Source organism: Watersipora subatra, chromosome 4, assembly GCF_963576615.1.
Source record: "Watersipora subatra chromosome 4, tzWatSuba1.1, whole genome shotgun sequence".
Lineage (NCBI taxonomy): Eukaryota > Metazoa > Bryozoa > Gymnolaemata > Cheilostomatida > Watersiporidae > Watersipora > Watersipora subatra.
Window position 1 is genome coordinate 32,439,616 of NC_088711.1, and position 16,996 is coordinate 32,456,611.

At 36.1% G+C, this 16,996-nt stretch overlaps 1 protein-coding gene across 2 annotated transcripts; it reads right to left on the bottom strand.

Annotated features, from left to right (window-relative positions):
* Positions 1-4,588: 4,588 nt before the first annotated feature.
* LOC137393563 (suppressor of cytokine signaling 2-like) lies at positions 4,589-11,755 on the bottom strand. 2 transcript variants are annotated; one of them, XM_068080171.1, is made up of 3 exons: positions 11,674-11,755; positions 9,746-9,827; positions 4,589-5,741 (listed from the first exon to the last, which is right to left on the bottom strand). In XM_068080171.1, the coding sequence occupies exon 3, from the start codon at positions 5,706-5,708 to the stop codon at positions 5,061-5,063; it is 648 nt and encodes a 215-aa protein (XP_067936272.1). In that variant the 5' UTR covers positions 5,709-5,741; positions 9,746-9,827; positions 11,674-11,755; the 3' UTR covers positions 4,589-5,060. The 2 variants fall into 2 exon arrangements, with proteins under 2 accessions (XP_067936272.1, XP_067936271.1); XM_068080170.1 differs by lacking the exon at positions 11,674-11,755 and having other exon boundaries at positions 9,746-9,961.
* Between the last annotated feature and the right edge of the window lie 5,241 nt (positions 11,756-16,996).

The window sequence follows — 16,996 nt, forward strand, 5'->3', positions numbered from 1 at the left end:
AGTCTGGAGACTGAAACTGAAAACAGTTTGTTATGAAAACACCTTAAGAATATTTTAGCATTCTGATAAGCAGTGGTAAAACGTAGCCTTTTGTTGTCGGTTGTGAATGTCAGACAGTCTATCGATGACTCACAACCAGATTGAGCTTACATACATGTAGAATAATTGGAAGTATCATATGTGAATAACACAATCACATGCTTTTAAGCCGCTTGCGAAAGGCTTCCATGACTATTTGAACTAAAAAAGTTGACACCCAATCTTCTTTCGTTAGACCAATTTTAAAAACTTATTTGATTATATACAGTCGCAAGTATTTTGTAAGAAAAATGATTGCATAATATAATAATACTTTTAGAAAAACAAGTTTTCTAATCATAGCAATCACTCATTCGATTATTTCTCAACTCTCTCGGATGTTTTGATTGGTTACTAGAATTAGTTTACAAACCATTCAACAATAGGAGGCATCTTACACTTTGAACAAATCATATCATCAAATATCTCTTGCAACATATAAATTTGGAAGTGATTTGAACATACAAGCTCTATTCCTATGCCAGTTGAGACTGCTTGGCTGAGTAAGCATCTTATCAAATCACTCAAGTATTGTTGTACTATGCAGAGGTTGAGGCTCTATGTTAGTGCAGCGTCTGTAACTCGCTGCATGCTCTATATTTCTTAAATGCCCTTCCATACAATCGCATTCTTTTCTTAGGATGTTAAGTACAACATCGTGTACATACATTAAATGCAGTATGTACTATGTACAGTACATAAATGTACATACACATACAGTACATACGGTATATACCGTACATGTACATACACGTATGGTACATACAAACAGTACACACAGTATAGACATTCAGTGTACACTGTATATATAGTACATACATTCAGTATATGCTGTATATACAGTATATAAATGTACATGCATGGGCTTTCAGGATAGATTTTTATATCGAGCCAGTTTTCTATATTATTTTACTTTTACTCTGATTTGTTTCTCATCTGATAACGCCCTAGCTAATTACTCCAATTTCCTGTACAGTAACAATTAGACTTGCTATATTAGTTACTGTGTAGGCTATGTACAGTAACAATTAGACTTGCTATATTAGTTACTGTGTAGGCTATGTACAGTAACAATTAGACTTGCTATATTAATTACTGTGTAGGCTATGTACAGTAACAATTAGACTTGCTATATTAGTTACTGTGTAGGCTATGTACAGTAACAATTAGACTTGCTATATTAGTCACTGTGTAGGCTATGTACAGTAACAATTAGACTTGCTATATTAGTTACTGTGTAGGCTATGTACAGTAACAATTAGACTTGCTATATTAGTTACTGTGTAGCTATTATTATTAGCTATGCAAAATATTAAGACATAAAATTGCTATAATTCTTAATTTTTTTGATAGGACTTTATTAAATCAACCTTTATAATTGCCATCTCAGGTCTTAAGGTAGGGCCACATGTATCGTGTAATTTCAACTAATCTGGGAAATTCCATTCGTACGAAATTTCTGACCTGCCACACGGAGTTTCCCCCCACACATTCGTACGAAACTAACTTTCAACTAGCCAATCAGAACGCGGTGATAAATTGAAGCCGATTCCGTTTCAATCATTTGCTTCAGTACAAACGTGGATGACAATCAAAGGAGAAGAATTGCTTTGCTGCTGCTAAAGAAAGAATATCAACCGACCAATCAAACAACGATTCGTAGGAATTTCTGACGTTTCGTCCAATTCAGGATTCGTTCATCATGCGCAACCAACGATGGATGAATTCGTCCAAATATCAATTCGTCCGAATCGTTTCGTCCAAATTTTGCTGATTTCATGAGAATTTTGTCTCGTGTGACCCTACCTTTACTCTGTAAAGTCGTGACTGTAAAAATCATGCCAGGTTTTTACGCTTATGTCATCAAAAATGGCGGAAAAATCATAAAAATGTACTTCTGTAGTTTTTAGTGTTTAGTCTTATCATGTATAAAAGCATTTTGTTATCTAAAAATTTTTAATCGCTAATTTTGCTGCCATGACGATGCGACAACTTTGTGACAACGCTTTGGTAATATTTTTATGGTGTAATTTCTTCTATGAGCAATATTGTCTTGAAAAAGGTCAACTCTTAAAATTTCTCGTAACAATGCTGTTTTTGCTAGCGTGGTGTCAGACAATTTGCAACATTTTATTGATCTTCTAATGAATCGACCTTTTCTCTATGAAATTCCAATACGGTTTTTCTATTTGTCTCACCTTATTTACTGTCTTGTTTTACTGAAGGAAGCTCACTCTTAGAACTGCAATTGACAAGGCTTATTTTTCTTCTCTGTGAGCTTTGCTTTCAGCCAATTAGGAACTGACATTACATGCAACATTTGCAACACGCAAACATGAAATGTTTTGGTACTGTAAATATAGCTGGAGTAATAGCAACATTTATTAATGCGAGTTCTGATCTTGTAAAATGCAGTCTTTTTTCCTGACCTCCAGTCATGGTTTGGACAGACATACAGACAGACCTACAGACAGACATACAAAGCTCTTACTATAGTAAAGATGGTTGCTATGAAGTCTTTAACTTATAGATTAGAATAAGCTTCTCCGACGTCTCTTGCTTATCATACCAGTGACTATCTTGCACTCTCATCGGCTAAATTTGTTAGAACAAATTGTGTTAGACATAGTAAAATGATTCGTGACCAGCGTGTTTTCCTTCATACAAGAGTTATGTTGTCAAGCCAGAGGTTTTACACGTTTCTTAAGTAAATAGAGGCTCTCTGGAACATCACATCAGTATTGTGTAGTGTTAATACATAAGCATTGTCGGAGATCAAACGCGTGTGCTCTTTTTCTCAGGGGTAGTTAATTTAAATGTTTTGCTGATAAACTTGTTTGCATCTTCATATTTTTGATTATAGCCAGTGGCAAAACATTATAATTGGAGGTAGAAAATTTAAACTATGATGGCATGTGTTCATTTTGATCTAATGGTTGTCATGGCATAAAGTTAAATATCTCCGATCTGTTGAATTAAGCGCACAACATTCTACTTAAGAGATGAACTCAAGGTTTTACTCAAGCCCATAAATCATGTGTTTATCATATGACATCAGACACATGTCATGACATAGGAGATATATACTCTAGCTTACCATTTTGGCTCAGACTGCAGACAGTTGTGATGAATCGTCAAGGGTCAGATAAACAGTTAACATAGACATAAGTTTAACTCAATGATTTTATACTTTAAAGTTTGTAAACAATTCAAACAACAACTTTACAATCATTGAGCCTCTATGATTTCAATCAATCAATATTTTGTGGCTGGAAAAGGCTACAACCGTCGGAAAGTATAAAATGCCTAAAATGCAGAGACAACTAGGAAGACTTAATGCTGGAATGGATACATTTTTAGCAATCTTTTTTGACAGATGAAGCCTTCAATATTATAAAAAGTATAGACTTTGAATATTTTGACAGCTCTGAGAAAAAAACTGCTGGTATTACATATGGAATGCTGACATTATTACCATATCAGTTTATTATAGTGTAATATCATTACACTGTAACATAATATCAATTTATTACAATACCGCATCTAAATTATACAGCATAAAGTTCAAATAATCCAAATTTAAAACCTTAACGATGACTACTAGAATTTGTAACTATAAACAGCCTTCATAAAGAGTCCGCTAACAGTAAATCGTCAGCGTCAGCACTATATAAAATGTGTTTAGCAGTATATTTGTTCAAGGGCCTCCGAAGGTTCAGCTCAAGATTCAAATGTAATTTTTTAATTTGGTTCAATAGAATCTTCTCTAGCTGTATCCAAACCAGCATGCAATAATCTTTTCAACAGAAAAATACCTCCAACAAATATTACTTTCCGAGCGTAAAAAGGTCAGGATTATCCTGCTGGCCAGAGAATTGCCAGGTACATACGACAAGACAACTTCAAGTTTTACTCTTTCAAACAGTGCCAGTGTACTCAAACTCAACATACATTTGTCAGGGATAACAAGCCAGGTATGACAATGGCTTACACCGTCATTCACAAGTGTTAGTTTAAGGCATAGGCCTACAAGATGCTGCCAGAAGTTAATACAGTTTTAGTTAAAAGTTTCAGTAAGATCTAGCCATAAGGAAACCAGTTATGAGTATATATCGGTTTTTTAAAATGGTTTGTCAATAGGCTAGTTTAAAACCTACAGCCTTATTATCATCACTTACTGTCGCTACAGATTGTAATAATTAAAACTAGCATGACGAATTATAGGTATCTTTGGCGATTTTTCAAGCTAATTTTCACATAAATCTATAAAGAAAATAGTTGATTGCTACTATTGACAAGTTATTAATATTCATGCCTTTCTGTCCTACACATTTTCAGTGTCATGGGCTGCCCACACACTCTTTATTTTGATTGATTAACATAGAAAGGGCCAGCCAAGTGTCATGTGATGATGCAAATACCTTCAGGTTCAGACAGTTATTGCCAGCTGTTAGTATTGGGGCCTGAAATTCATTAGGTAGAAATAAAACATATAACTGTCATTGAGCTTGTTTAGTTATTTATTAAAACCAGCAAATCAAAATAAATAATCATTAATTAATCATTGAATAATAAAACATTCTATTTAAAACTTATCAACTCGAATGTGAATCATGATCTGATGGAAAAAGGTCTTTCAAAAAAGATGTACAAAACAGCTAGTCTTTACAACAGAAGGAAATCTTCTACTTCAAAAGCTGCCTAAATTGACTCAGAGCTGTAAGCCTGCAAACATGTGAATAGAAAGTTAGGCTGAAATTAATGTCTGTGCTTTAATTTGACTCATGGACTGGATTTTCAATGGTTAATCTATGAAAAACTAGCATAGACCAGTAGTAAACTAGCATAGACCAGTAGTAAACTAGCATAGACCAGTAGTAAACTAGCATAGACCAGTAGTAAACTAGCATAGACCAGTAGTAAACTAGCATAGACCAGTAGTAAACTAGCATAGACCAGTAGTAAACTAGCATAGACCAGTACTAAACTATGTTAACATATTCAGCTAGATAGTTTTTAAGGGTACTAGGAATTCGTAGATGCTGACTTTCTAGAGATTTTGTAGGTTGTCGATAAGCTTCTTGGTTCAACCGCACTCTGCATAGATGTTTGAGGCTTGGTGATCTCAGGATCACAGGCTTTGTTAACTGTAAAGATATGTTTCGCTTTCCTTTGTTATCAGAAAATCTATAAATGTCTAGAGTTCTGGTAGCGATAAGCCGCTGTATTAGGTTGACAACACAGCTTTCTTCTATGATAAAATCTGTTATTTTCCTACTACAATCAAGACGAAAAGAGATATTGCCGTGTCGACAAGTGGCGATAATGCGAATACTGACAACGGGTCCACTAGGTGTTCGCACTGAGAGTGTGTAATTCCTTAGTGACTCTGAGCTTTGCCGTAAGAGAAAGGCACCGGGTGGCTGTTGATAAAGGATTTCTTTAGCTTCGTCTCGAGTCATGTGGGGATAATACCAGCCACACTGTTGAAGCTTTTCATTGGTATCATTAATAGCATTGATCAATGAATACTTCTGGTCATCGATATATGATTTGAGAGGCTGTAGGATGGACTGAGGAATGATAGATGTAGTTGGTTTCTTTGATAAATCTACAGTAGTCATTTTCATTGTGATGATCTATGTTAATGACCAACTCTGCTTCTGTAAAACAAATGAAAACTGTTTATAATATTGATAAAAATGCATTCAACAGCTCATTGCTCCACAAAATTGAGATACAATATATGACTTTTAGCTAAAGTGTGAGACAGTCAGGTGATGAGCTGACATAATTACATAGATAGCATTTATTCTGCTTCCGTCTTCAGGATATGCCTCCTCATCTCTCATTAAGTTTCAAAAGAAAAAGTTGTAAATTTTTACATAGACATTGACATCTAGCTTCTCTAGAAAGTTATTATGCATGCATAACTAGTCAGTAGATGTAACCTTGCTGTGTCAGTATTGGAAGGCAGCTAAACCACATAGTTCTATATAAAAGTACACTCAACCTGCCGGCGTTGTTAATGCTTTTCTGAGAAGTTAATAATTAGAGTAAAGCTGCCATCGCTGATCAGAGAACTATTATGCAAATTTCCTGATTGCTCTCCATCTGGAGAGACTTCTCTATATGTCAGTACCATGTCTAAATGGAGAGACTTCTCTATATGTTAGTAGTATATCCGAGTGGAGAGACTTCTCTATATGTTAGTAGTATGTCTGAATGGAGAGACTGCTCTATATGTTAGTAGATTGTCTGAGTAGAGAGACTTCTCTATATGTTAGTAGTACGCCTGAGTGGAGAGACTTTTCTATATGTTAGTAGTATGTCGGAGTGGAGAGACTTCTCTATATGTTAGTAGTATGTCGGAGTGGAGAGACTTCTCTATATGTCAGTAGTATGTCTGAGTGGAAAGACTTCTCTATATGTTAGTAGTATGTCTGAATGGAGAGACTGCTCTATATGTCAGTAGTATGTCTGAGTGGAGAGACTTCTCTATATGTTAGTAGTATGTTCGAGGGGAAAGACTTTCAGGAAACAGACAGAGTTTTGAAACCATATGTTTGAGCGATCTGGTGGAAGGCAAGGAGCATATGCAAGTGAAGTTTGGATAAAATCAGGCAAAAATGTGGTAGCGTGGTGTTTATATAAGTAATACAACCAAATAACTCTATGAGAAAACACCATTTATTTATATAAGTAATACAACCAAATAACTCTATGAGAAAACATCGTTTGTTTGCAATTAAAAGCAGCTTTTAAAATGAATAGTGTGTTGTTTGTTTGATGCAACTCGATGAGAAGGGATCTGCCTAAGGGATTAGGCAGATCCCTTCTCATCGAGTTGCATGAAACCTTCTCAACCTTAGGCAGATCCCTGAAGGGATTAGCCTAAGGTTTTGATTGTTAAAGGGAGCCGAGGCTGTTAAAGATATTATCAGCTTACACAACCGGAAGAAAGCAGCTAATTTTGATAAGGCACTGCATTACAAGATATTCACATCAATAGGTTAAAAACTATCAGCGAATGAGATGAATCATGCAACAAGACTTCAAGTATAATTTCCTCTGGGATCCTCTTGGCTAGTCAGGAATACACCATGACTCAGGACAAAATAAACTGATGCAATTCATATCCATCAGTGATTAAAGGAACGTATGATATGTAAAGCCAGTGTCACGCTTCATTGGCACCATTCACCTCGGATAACTTATGTGCTGGTCACACCGTATTTGAAACGAGCAACAAGTGAATCCTTAGTTGAAAAACAATGATACAGAAAATCAAAAAATGCATCACTAGTAATGAGCCATCCAATTAACCTTGCTAAAATGGTTGTCATTTCAAGCATATTTTTTAGTTATGTAATTTCCCATTATATGTATGCTTAATCTTGTCACGACTGACCAAATGAAATGGAGCATGTTTAAGTTATCTGGCAGCAAGCTTTTTAATTTTTGCCTCGCCAGCTTCTCACAACTGAAGATCCTCTTGTTAAAGGCTTCAGGTCGGTCTTCAAGGGAACTTTCACACGCTCATCAATGAAGGCTCGAAACATAATCATTTTAAAGTAATCATTGTTGAGGGTGGGAGGGGGAGAGCCCAGAGTTCAATAACCCATTTGTTAAAAAACTAGATATTTGTCAAAAAATGCTTAGATAGGCCTGGGTATTGATAAAAGAACTTGTCATTTATGAACAAAAATGATATATTTTTTATCCAATGTGCTAATGAGAAATGATCTGAGCATTTACACAATGTGCAGCTTTTGAGAGAAGCCTGGCAACATCTCTATCAAGCACTCGCTTGCAAGTGCTAACAAGTGGCATATACAATAATAGTGATGATGAAGTGAAAAGGAAAGGTATTCGGTGCCATATATACCTGTACTGGCATTTTATCCTGAAATTACACGATTTACAATGACTGAAGTATCTGGAGACAGACGAGAGGCTGATGAGGGAGAGAGCTAAAGTTATGCATATCTATTCACCGTTCAGAGTATCACCTTCATTTTATAGCAACTGTGTCAGAGTCAATAAAATGTCACGTCTGTTTAGTTGTTTCCGGGATTACTAACAGCTGATAAAGATAGCTCCATTAACTTTCACAATGATTTAACTTCCTCAACTGCCAACTAAATTCTATCAAGTGAAGGATGCCTGAGTGCAAGTGCCAGTCAATGAATTAACTTTGGTACAACTAGAAACTGGTGCATAAAACAAAGGGTAATTATTAGGACTGGAGTCTTTCTTGGAATTGAGAACTGGACTCACTATTGGCTCCACTCCGCAATCCTCTAGTAAATCATTGAATACAAACTTTGATACAAACAGACCAAAATATTATTATTGTGCATCAAAGGAAAAACATGTTAACATTGAATTGATAAACTATAGATCTTATGAGTAGAAAGAGGAGGGGAGGGTATCAGGTCCCCCACAAAGTCAATTCAGAAGACTGAAAATGACTACCACTGAGAGTAATCGATGGTAACCTACAACCTTACTGCTTAAATGAACAGAGAAACAGACGGATAGATAAGTGAATGGAGAAGTATTTGTTAGGTAAGCAACACACAGCAATTTATTATATATGAATGACATGAAAATTTCAATCAGACATTCAAGGAGAAAGATGATTTGCCTAATGCTTTAGAATTAAACGCTTAGGACAAGTTTCCAACTCGAGTCTGCTAATATATCTATAGAGTCTGCTAATATATCTATAGACTTTTCTAATATATATATATAGAGTCTGCTAATATATCTATAGAGTCTGCTAATCTATCTATAGAGTCTGATAATATATCGATAGAGTCTGCTAATATATCTATAGAGTCTGCTAATATATCTAAAGAAGCTGCTAATATATCTATAGATTGGCTAGCTATAGCCAAAAACTAGTGAGACGCTCAGGTAGCTGAGCGAGGGAAAGTCTCTTACTAAAACCTAATTGGCATTCTGCCATGTTAGTTTTGGCTAAGTGATGATGCCATTAGCTCTCTACACTTTTTACAGCATTTTGACAGACTGCTAATCTCTCGAGCTGGGATATTCATTTCTTATTGAGCTTTGTGTCTGATAGCCAATGCGCGACCGACTGGTCGCTCTCACTAGTCAGTAGTTTGAACAGACGAGTTGCTATAGTTCATATTTCATTTCCTATCTAAACGTCTGCTCACCAATCTAGTCTACTTTTTGACATTATCTACAGTTATCTACAGTTATCTACAGTTATCTACAGTTACCTACAGTTATTTACAGTTACCTACAGTTATCTACAGTTACCTACAGTTAGTTTCAATTTTTATTTGTTTGTCATTTGTAAGATGGCAGTTTCAAATTTTGGAACAAACATTTTATTTCTATATTTTAATAATAATAGTTTCAAACTCAATACTTGAAACATACCTACAAGTAAAAGAATAGGGCTTCAAAATGCGAATGTTTTGATTAAAACTTTCCGCATACTGACAATAAGGGGTATATTTAGTGAATGTGAAAGAATGTCGCCTAATATAATAAGCACGTGTGTGAAGACCTATACGTGTGCTATGGCAAGTGTTGATGAGCCAAGCCGGCAGGCTTTAGAGCTATTGCATAAGAACGCTTACTTCTTTACGCCTTTGTAAATAAAATACTGTGCAATGACATAACTCACAGGCATATAGCGTTGGTCAGCTAGTAGTATTCTTCCCGTGTTAATCCTCTTCGGAGCTTCTCGTAACGTAGAGTGTATGTATCTAGCGAGGAGTTGAAGAAGCAATGAATTACACACCTTTGACCAAACAAGGCTGATCACAGACTGACGTGTGAGCTCCAATTTACATGGCTATATGATCCTCGAGTGGTATTATTCATTTATCAACTCCTAGTAATCCTGTGAGTTCTTAGTAAAACTAATTCCAGGCTATTATCTCAGATTCGAGGAAAGACAGTATTGATACAATGACTAGCGATGTTTAACATCATTATTGCGGTGTCTGACCAATCATATCTGTAGTTTGTTTATTTAGGCCAATCACTTACTAGCTGGCAGGAGTAGCTTTCTATCGATGTCGCTTAGATGTTTTGTAAAGAAATAGCAACATGCATGACATAGCTTTTGGCTCCCTACCTACTATTCCATATCAACAAAATCTTAAAGGAATTAGGAATAAATACTGCGAGACGAGACGATGGCAAATAAAATCTAAGAGCAGATGGTAGGAGAGTCAGGGTTAAATTTAAGAGCGGATGGTAGGAGGGTCAAGGTTAAATTTGCAAAAAATGCTATTGCATGCTAGAGATGCCTGACACTCATTGTCAGTCCATCATCCTGGTGAAAAAAAGCTAAACTTTTTGCATCTTCATAAAAAAGAAGTGAATGGGTGCACATGACTTTATTAGGCAACAAAGGCATTGAGTAGCTGATATGAATTGCAAATAAAATGCTGACAAATGTCTTAGCTCGGTTCGGCAAGACCTGCCATAGTAAGTCATATTTCTCTAGAGCAAACGGAGGTTTTATATAAAAAGTGCTACAATTCTCTTACGTTTGGTTGAGCTCTTGTTTGGTAAGTACACTCCCTCTAATTGCACTGCTACTTAGTCACCCAAGTTTATTATCATTCTAATGAGACAAGCTCAGGTGTCATCAATCAGCAGATTCCTAGCTGACTGACCAATTACGAATATAGTTTACGAATAATTTATGAAAATAATAACGAAGTAATATTTTATTTTTAGCGAGCAGTATCAAAAACATTGAGCTATTGTAATTGTAAAATGTTGAGAGTTGCGGGATAATGCCTTTTAGGTTTTCTCTAGCATAATCTGAGTAGAGTCGATATTTTGTAATTTTTCTTTAGCTAAGGGCCATTTCGTAATTTGGTTGTGCTTACGAATGACAATCGCGTTGAGCCTAAAAACATTCATCTTTTAAACGGAAAGCAGCGGTGTGCATGACTCTTTTTCCTGACCTAGGCCGGCTTCCTGCCGCATCTAATCAGGGAAGTCAGACGGCAGCTCACTCAAGGAAAACTCATGAAAAACTTGTTTCTCTCCAAGCGTGATCAGTGGCTCACACTATTCTGCTTATTCTACTCTATGGCCAGTACCAGTATGGTTGTTGACAACTCCAAATGTACCGTACATGTATACATGTATATCAGAAGCCATTGCGTTTAAATATTCCACACATTTCTTTACGCATGCCAATTTTTTCCGATGTATTAAAATACAAAGTCAACTGACAATCCTAGTATACTGTACTGAGTCGCTTGCTTTTGTAGAACTTTTAAGATTTACTGTAGCTGTTTTCCGCTATGCAAGATGACCAATCTCATTTATTGGGTGTACAGGTGTAAACTGTGATGGAATAATGATACAGAATAGATAAATAAAAAGTTTTTTTACATTATAATAAGACATAAAAAATCTTTCTATCTATGCTAGAGAATAATTGATGCTCACAAGTGAATCTGCATCTCTAACCTTTTTTCGGGATGTCAGCAGTTTTCTAATGCATTATTGTATGCGATTGGAAAACCGTTATAGCTATTTGAAAAGCTGGAAAAAACATTGACAATTGCAGTAGTGTGAACCTACCTTAAGACCACTATGGTTGAGTATTGACCTTGAAACCATCACCTTCAATTTCTCAGGCTTTCTTGGACCACATCATATTTTAAAATCTTTTGTGTTGAGTGGGACGGTAGAACACCAAAAGTAATTGCTGTAATAATGGCGAATCAGAATTGAGACAGATCGGTCTCTTTTACACGTGATAAGAAAATTTTGAAACACTTCTGGATTTGCATGGCCATCTTTGTAGTACCTTAAAATGAAGGAAACCCTTGTGAAACACACGAGGAGAAGAGAGAATGCCTTGCCATGCACCACTGCTGTCTAGCTTAAAGGCTAACGGCAGCTTTCTTCATGATTTGTAATTTTGCAATGATGATTGAAAGACCAGACATCTGATAACAAAAAATAGTAAAAGATGGCTCAACGTTATTGTGATGGAAAGCAAGCTAAAATGTACCGGACCGCAACCCTTATCATTAATAAAAATAATAGTCTTGTCATTCACTTGGCTAGCTTCCAGTTTATTATCGGCCCGCGATACGTAGGGTTTTCCAAATAGCCACACGGCCCGAGTTAGCCTTAGGTGCAATGCTAAAAGCATCCTTTCTTAGAAGCCCTGGTATCTAGGAAAATTAATCGATTAGTTTCAACAGTTGTTAGTTAGCCTCGGCTCCAAGATATAAATAAAGCTATATATATATTATGTATTATTGCTCACTGCCAAAACTCAACCTTGATATATACTACACATTTGAATGCAGGACCTGTATTCCTGTACAATCTGCTGAATATCAATGCATTATCATCATATAACACTGGTGACAGCGTATATTAGTAGTGTAGGGTGTGTTCAACGACACCAGCCTATGGCTATACATTCGTGCAGAACCTAATTTATACAGATATTTTGTACGCGAGTTGTCAAAGCAATAAACTATCTTTTTGTCCTTTCTCTACTCACGGCACCACGTGCCTTAAAGCTTATTTATCTTCCAAAAGATAATAAATTTGAATAAATAAAAGAAAGACAATAGATAAAGAAAAAGATATCACGATAAATAAATATTTGTTACATAGTTTGGCTCTTATAAGATTAGCTAGTTAAAATCATTAAAACTGTCTGTCCAGTTGAATGCCATTCACCTGGTTATTGAACGTGACTTGGGTTTATCTGCAATTCCATATGATGTCACTCAAATTTTTGAACTGTCTGATATCCTGACTAGCTAATGAGCAGTGAAGTATCTTTTGCCATCATATGATCTGCACCATTAGATGTGGTCATGTGAAGTATCTCTTGCTATCATATGATCTGCACCATTAGCTGTGGTCATGTGAAGTATCTCTTGCTATCATATGATCTGTACCATTAGCTGTGGTCATGTGAAGTATCTTTTGCTATCATATGATCTGCACCATTAGCTGTGGTCATGTGAAGTATCTCTTGCTATCATATGATCTGTACCATTAGCTGTGGTCATGTGAAGTATCTTTTGCTATCATATGATCTGCACCATTAGATGTGGTCATGTGAAGTATCTCTTGCTATCATATGATCTGTACCATTAGATGTGGTCATGTGAAGTATCTCTTGCCATCATATGATCTGCACCATTAGCTGTGGTCATGTGAAGTATCTCTCGCCATCGTATGATCTGCACCATTAGATGTGGTCATGTGAAGTATTTCTTGCCATCATATGATCTGCACCATTAGCTGTGGTCATGTGAAGTAGAGAATGTGCAACCAAAATTGTTCCAGGATTCACGAAAGCAGCCAGCAGAGCATCATGAGTAAACTATGTTCTTTTTTTGGTAGAAAAACTTTTATTTCCTTTTTAATCGACTAAACGAAAAGCCCGCATCTGCAGATGTACACTACTCACTGACCTTTGACCCACTCACTGACCTTTGACCTACTCACTGACCTTTGACCTACTCACTGACCTTTGACAAGTGAGAGTTTCAAAACTAAGTTTTTTGTTGATGTATGTAGTCCAGAGTTTTCTGCGCTGCAAAATACTGAGCTCTACGATTCTACTGACCTTGACAACTTCTTGGTATATTCAGCCTGCTTTGAGAAGAGTCTGGCCAACCAAAATTGCTTCCCTAGGACAGTTTTTGGTTCCAGAACTGAACAAAACTTTTCCAAATGATAGTAACAGGTTTTATCAATGTCAAGAAGTGGAGTGGCTAGATTACTAGACTTTTTCTAAATAACTCTATGAAATGTCAAAGTGGAACAGTCAGATCAATTATAAAAAATGGCAACTACAGCCGTTTTCGTGATGACTGCGATTAACTGTTTATTTTTGAGCTTTTAAAAGCTTGTAATCAAATTCCCATATATTTTGCGCCTACATCACAGCAGAGTAAGACATAGTAAATCTTTTGATACCAAATTACTGCAATGTGAATTTGGTTGCGAGTCAACCTCTACAGACTTTAAGTCACATGCTCACTTATATAAAATCATATTGTAGGCACGTGCTCACTGCTATCAAATCATATTGTAAACATGTACTCACTGCGATCTATCAAAAATGCATGGCACAAATAACTGAGTTGTTTTATTGCTTATCAAAAACAAAATGTTTGGTTTGTAACACCAGGTCCAACCCTTTGTTAAATTTGCCGACTACGATTGTTAGAATTTTTTATTTGCCCAGAATCATACTATAACCAGTTATATCATTTAAAAATAACAATTATTAGTGATTATAATATATTCATACCGCTATGCAGCTGACTTCACCAAACTGCCAATAAAAACTTTGCTGCTTAGATTGGGTAGACTCTAAATCTTACAAAGTCCGGAGGCTAAAGAATAGCTGGGGCGCTTTTAAGCATTTCCCATGTGAAACAGACACGTTAACTACATAGAAATAGTGGATGTCACGGACAACATTTAAAATAGCTTTTTCAAAAAGCTTTTGCGAAAAACAGGAAAATGTTTTTCCGCTTATGCTTTGCTTGCATTGCTTGTTTGAACCAAATAAGAAAGCTCATTAGAACAAAAACTATTTTAATTGTTGGTAATGTAGGTCACCGTGACACAATTACTTGCTGAAAGATACTGGAGGAAAACTTATAAACAGACTTGCGATGTTGGTCATAGAAATGCATCCAAACAATCAGTTCATTGTTCAGCTGACATCAGCTCTACCATCCTTTCTGGAACATTCTATGTAAACAACAGTACAAACTGACCAATCTATTCTTCATCACAAACCAATGGGTAGTGAGCATGTTTCTAATCTCAGACATCCTCTAGCCGTTCATGTTGGCACAAAGAATTTAACGCATGCATCGCATCTCATTAGTCAACCTGACAATGTCGCTTGCAGGGCTATAAATATTTTTTGACAGAAGGGATCCGATTGGCTTGCAACAGGATAACTTTTTCTTAGAAATTCAAGGAGGATACAGGCTAATAAATATTTATCAGAAACTTGTCAGTCAAGTAGCTGGTCCGTAACCCTATGAGAATACAGTAATACTTCAACTTACGAGTGCTCCAACGTACGAGAAACTTGAGATACGATCCAGCTTTTAAGCAAGTTTTAGCACTAACATACGAGCCATGTTTGAGATACGAGCACGTGAGTCAGTTGCCAAGTGTGCCGGAGGTGTTTTGTGAGAACAGCATCACTCTGTATTTTTCAACTGCCCAGGTTATACTTTTGTACCGTGATTTTTTTGTGTGCGATTTTCAGTGCAGAATTATGTGAATTAAAAGTACTCTGCGTTGACCGAAAGTTAAGTTTTTATTTGGAAAAAGCAAATGATAACAGTTGATATTAAACGGAAAATTATTGAAAAATATGCAAAATGTGTATGCGTGATTGAGCTAGCTCAGCAATATGACAGAAATACATTCTCACTCATCAAACCGAAGGATTATATTCAGAGCATTTAGTTCGCAAAAGGACTGGCCATAGTTTCTAAACGGCGCAGCGATCTTCACGACCGCTGATGGAGAGACTGCTCAGACATTGGATAAACAATTGGCCGGTGACAGCGTAACTGAAACGATGCTATATGAAAAGGCCGGTGCTATCTAGCAAAACTATAAAAACAGACATTCGGACAAGTTGGCTAGTGGTCGTGCATTAACCTTTTGTGACGACACCTGCGTTTGTCCTAATCGCAACGTGTTGAAAGGGCGACAAAGGCAAACGCCTTTAGATAGGATTATCTTAAAACGGCCGGCTAGTCGTGAAAGCGAAACAAAGGAACAATTAGCTAACCAGCGAGAAACTTCAAACTACGAACGCCGAAGAAATTTTAATTACGTTAAGTTAAAAATGAAAGTTTGCTTTTAGGTTTGCTTCTACGTTTGTCTTTTAAGGCATTGATAAAATCCAAATTTATCAAAGTCAACTGTTGTAATGAAGGATAACTTATATCTCCCTCTCTGGCAAATGCTAGCGTTAGCTGCTATTGTATGTATTTAATTTTACATTTTAATTAATCACATTTCCTTGCATTATTTTTTAATTGTTGCTTTTTGAAAGCATTTGATAAATTAGGACAATAACCAACATGTTCTTTCTGTTGCAATATCTTGTTTTGAGTGTTTTATTTGCATTTTTTAGAGTATGGAAACCAATCAATATATATTTAATGGTTCTATATATAAATAAATTGCACCAACACGCGAGTAAATTAACATGCGAGCTCAGTCTCGGAACGCATTAAGCTCGTAAGTCGAAGTATGACTGTACTGACTAGTTTCGTGGAAACTGACAGTGGCCGAAAAAGGGGAAGGAGGGGAAAAAGATGACAGATATCATGTTGCCATGCAAGCTACTAAAACTACATCACACCTAGTGCAACACCTAGTACTACACCTAGTACTACACCTAATGCTACACCTAATACTACACCTAGTACTACATTTAGAACTCCATTTAGTACAACACTTAGTACTACACCTAGCACTATGTCTAGTACTACACCTAGTACTAAATCTAGTACTACACCTAGTACTACACCTAGTTCTATATTAGGAAGTTAAGAATAAAGTTAAAAGCCTTCGAGTGAGTTTTAAGATTTTGAGAGTGAAATATTTGGTAGCATTTCCTGGAAACTTCATAAAATAAGTCAACTGAAGTCAACCATTGATGTCAAACTTCAACTGGAAGAAGTCATTTTTTTGCATAGCGTATCTATGTAGGGCACTTTTGTTATAGGAATCGAGATACTGAATTACGAAAATAAAAAAACAGGTAGAATATGCAACCTGCATCGGTTTTATCCATGTAAGAACTCTGATGTGTCGAAATGTATGTCTGTAGTAACAGTATAGAGGTTTGAAAAAGAAGATATCTTGAAACTTGGCA